General features: G+C 33.4%; 1 protein-coding gene across 1 annotated transcript; it reads left to right on the forward strand.

The window, feature by feature from the left end:
* Nucleotides 1–960: 960 nt before the first annotated feature.
* LOC107489585 (uncharacterized) lies at nt 961–1,772 on the forward strand. Its single transcript, XM_021142782.2, has 2 exons — nt 961–1,412; nt 1,552–1,772. Exons 1-2 carry the CDS (start codon nt 1,073–1,075, stop codon nt 1,680–1,682), a joined length of 471 nt encoding a protein of 156 aa, XP_020998441.1. The 5' UTR covers nt 961–1,072; the 3' UTR covers nt 1,683–1,772.
* Nucleotides 1,773–2,380: the final 608 nt, after the last annotated feature.

Genomic DNA, 2,380 nt, shown 5'->3' on the forward strand with positions numbered 1-2,380 from the left:
CATATTGAAATAAGCATAAAAAAATTATGCAAAACAAACTAAACGTAAAAAAAAAATGTTAAAGTTATTTGTTGTATGTTTGGCTATATAACAAAAAAATGGGTGGAGTGCAAATTATTCTAATAAATTCATGATGAAATGCAATTTTGATAAATCTGAAGTGTACAAGTGTAATTTACTATATTCTAAAACTGTAAGGCATATCCTTGTCTTCAGGTTGACGCTAGTAAACTACAAATAAATATATATTTGTTTGTTTATTGATTAACACTTGAAATGCTTTGTGGTTGCATTGTTAAACTAACAAGCCTTCACTAGCATAAAGGAAAAAACTAACAAAAGGGAGAAAAGCAAAAATAAAGCTAAAAGGAAGCATCCCCTGCGATGATATGAAATGGAAGCTTTACAAATTGGAAAATCAATCACAGCAGAAGCCTCTCTAATGAGTTGTTAGAATGAGAAATAAAGTGCCCTAATAATAAGATTGGTTATTTAACCATGTCTAAAGGGTCATATATATCCAATCAACTTGAGTGTTAGAAGTGATTAGATTATTTGTCCGTTTTGGAGGCTTAGAATCTGTCTTTTGCATGCAGCAATTTATTGGTCAACGATAAATTATTAAATGGAGTTTTCATCCATCACAAATTAGTACTTGATTTGTTAAATTGGGAATACCACGGGAAAAAAAAGGAATTATATATATATAAGATAAATAAATAAACTGGTCCAAGAAGCTAAGGAGAGAAGGGCCTACACCTTGATGACAATCACGTTCATATGGAACAAATCAAGGACCCCAACAAAAAGATTGAAAAAAATAAAAATAAAAAGGAACCAACCAAGAGCTAGAAAATGGTGATTAGAAGAAAAAGGAAAAAAAAAGTGAAAGAGAAATTAAAGGCAAAGAGAGAAATGAAACTATGTCCCAGCAGGGCAAATTAACATTCATTTTATCAAATACTTCTCATCAATGTATTATTATTGTTTGCTTAGCTTGCTCTTGCTTTTGCTATTCTATCACTTTATAATAATAATTGGTGCCTTCTCTTAACTCTGTTTCAATAGACAAATGGGAAAGAGAGGAACAAGGTTACCAGGCTTTTGCCTGAACAGAATTAGGCCTCATGCTCGAATGCGATCGCCCCCGATAATACAAGAAGCCAAGAAGAACGATGACTCGACCACGAAAACCGGTGATCAGAATACAAAGAATGAGAATTCTAGCGGCAGTTGTGAGGAGACACCAAAGGAAGAAGCGAAAGCCGGGGTTGTAATTGGTCGGAAGATTATGATTGTGGTTGATTCTAGCCTTGAAGCTAAAGGTGCTGTGCAATGGGCTCTAACTCACACGGTTCAGAACCAGGACAAAATTATTCTTCTTCATGTGATCAAGCCTTCTAATAAACAAGGTGCAAACACAATTGATCATATCGTACCATTGTCTTGTGTTTTGTGTTTGTTATTTTGTTAAGTTTGATTTAATTTTGCTATTATGATCGAAATGACCTAAGTATGGTAGTGAATTGACTCATGCAAAAATTGTGGCAGCCACTGAAGTAGAATCCAGCAAGGAGAGAGCTCCAAGGGCTTATGAACTTGCTTGTTCTTTTAAGAGCATGTGCAATGTGAAGAGGCCGGAGGTGAGTTCATCAGTTAACTTGTTTTTTACGAGACTCTAATTGATAACAGGAATATATATATATTTATTAGAGAATGAAATTATAGACACTTTTGTCTTTTTCTTTCAATATCTTGTATTTCTATTTGAAAATAATTAAAAAAATCTAGACACTTGGTATATTTCATTACCTCTGACATTTAAAATTTTATTCACAGAATCAGAAATACATTCAATACCGTCGAACATTACCGACGAAATTTTTCTTATACTGTTACCTTTGGATTTAGGGTGAAATTAGATACAATTAATAAAGTACGATTAATTTAGGTAACATTGAATTTCTTGTTCGAAGTACAAATCAAGATTACACACTTTCTATGATGATGCTGGAAAACAATTAATGTTAATCATTGAGGCATGCGTTTATACCAAAGTAAAGTCCAATTGGTGACATTGACATAATATGATTTATACAAAAAAACAACATAAAAAAATCATGTGAGTGACATTATAAAAAATAGGAGTAACATACAAATATTATCCGTAGAAAAATGTTACTTGTACACTAATATCTTCTCCGGCAACAAAAGAGGTATCTTGAATATAACTAGCCTAAAGATTTGGAATGAATGGAATGTTAGTGCAGGTGAGACTAGTGATGATGTGGGCAGGGCAGAGAGTGAACGGTGGGGTGGTGGATTACTGCATTCAGAATGCACATTGCATGGCCATTGCTGTCCGCAGAAAAAGCAGCAA

The sequence above is a fragment of the Arachis duranensis genome, chromosome 5 (assembly GCF_000817695.3).
Source record: "Arachis duranensis cultivar V14167 chromosome 5, aradu.V14167.gnm2.J7QH, whole genome shotgun sequence".
NCBI lineage: Eukaryota > Viridiplantae > Streptophyta > Magnoliopsida > Fabales > Fabaceae > Arachis > Arachis duranensis.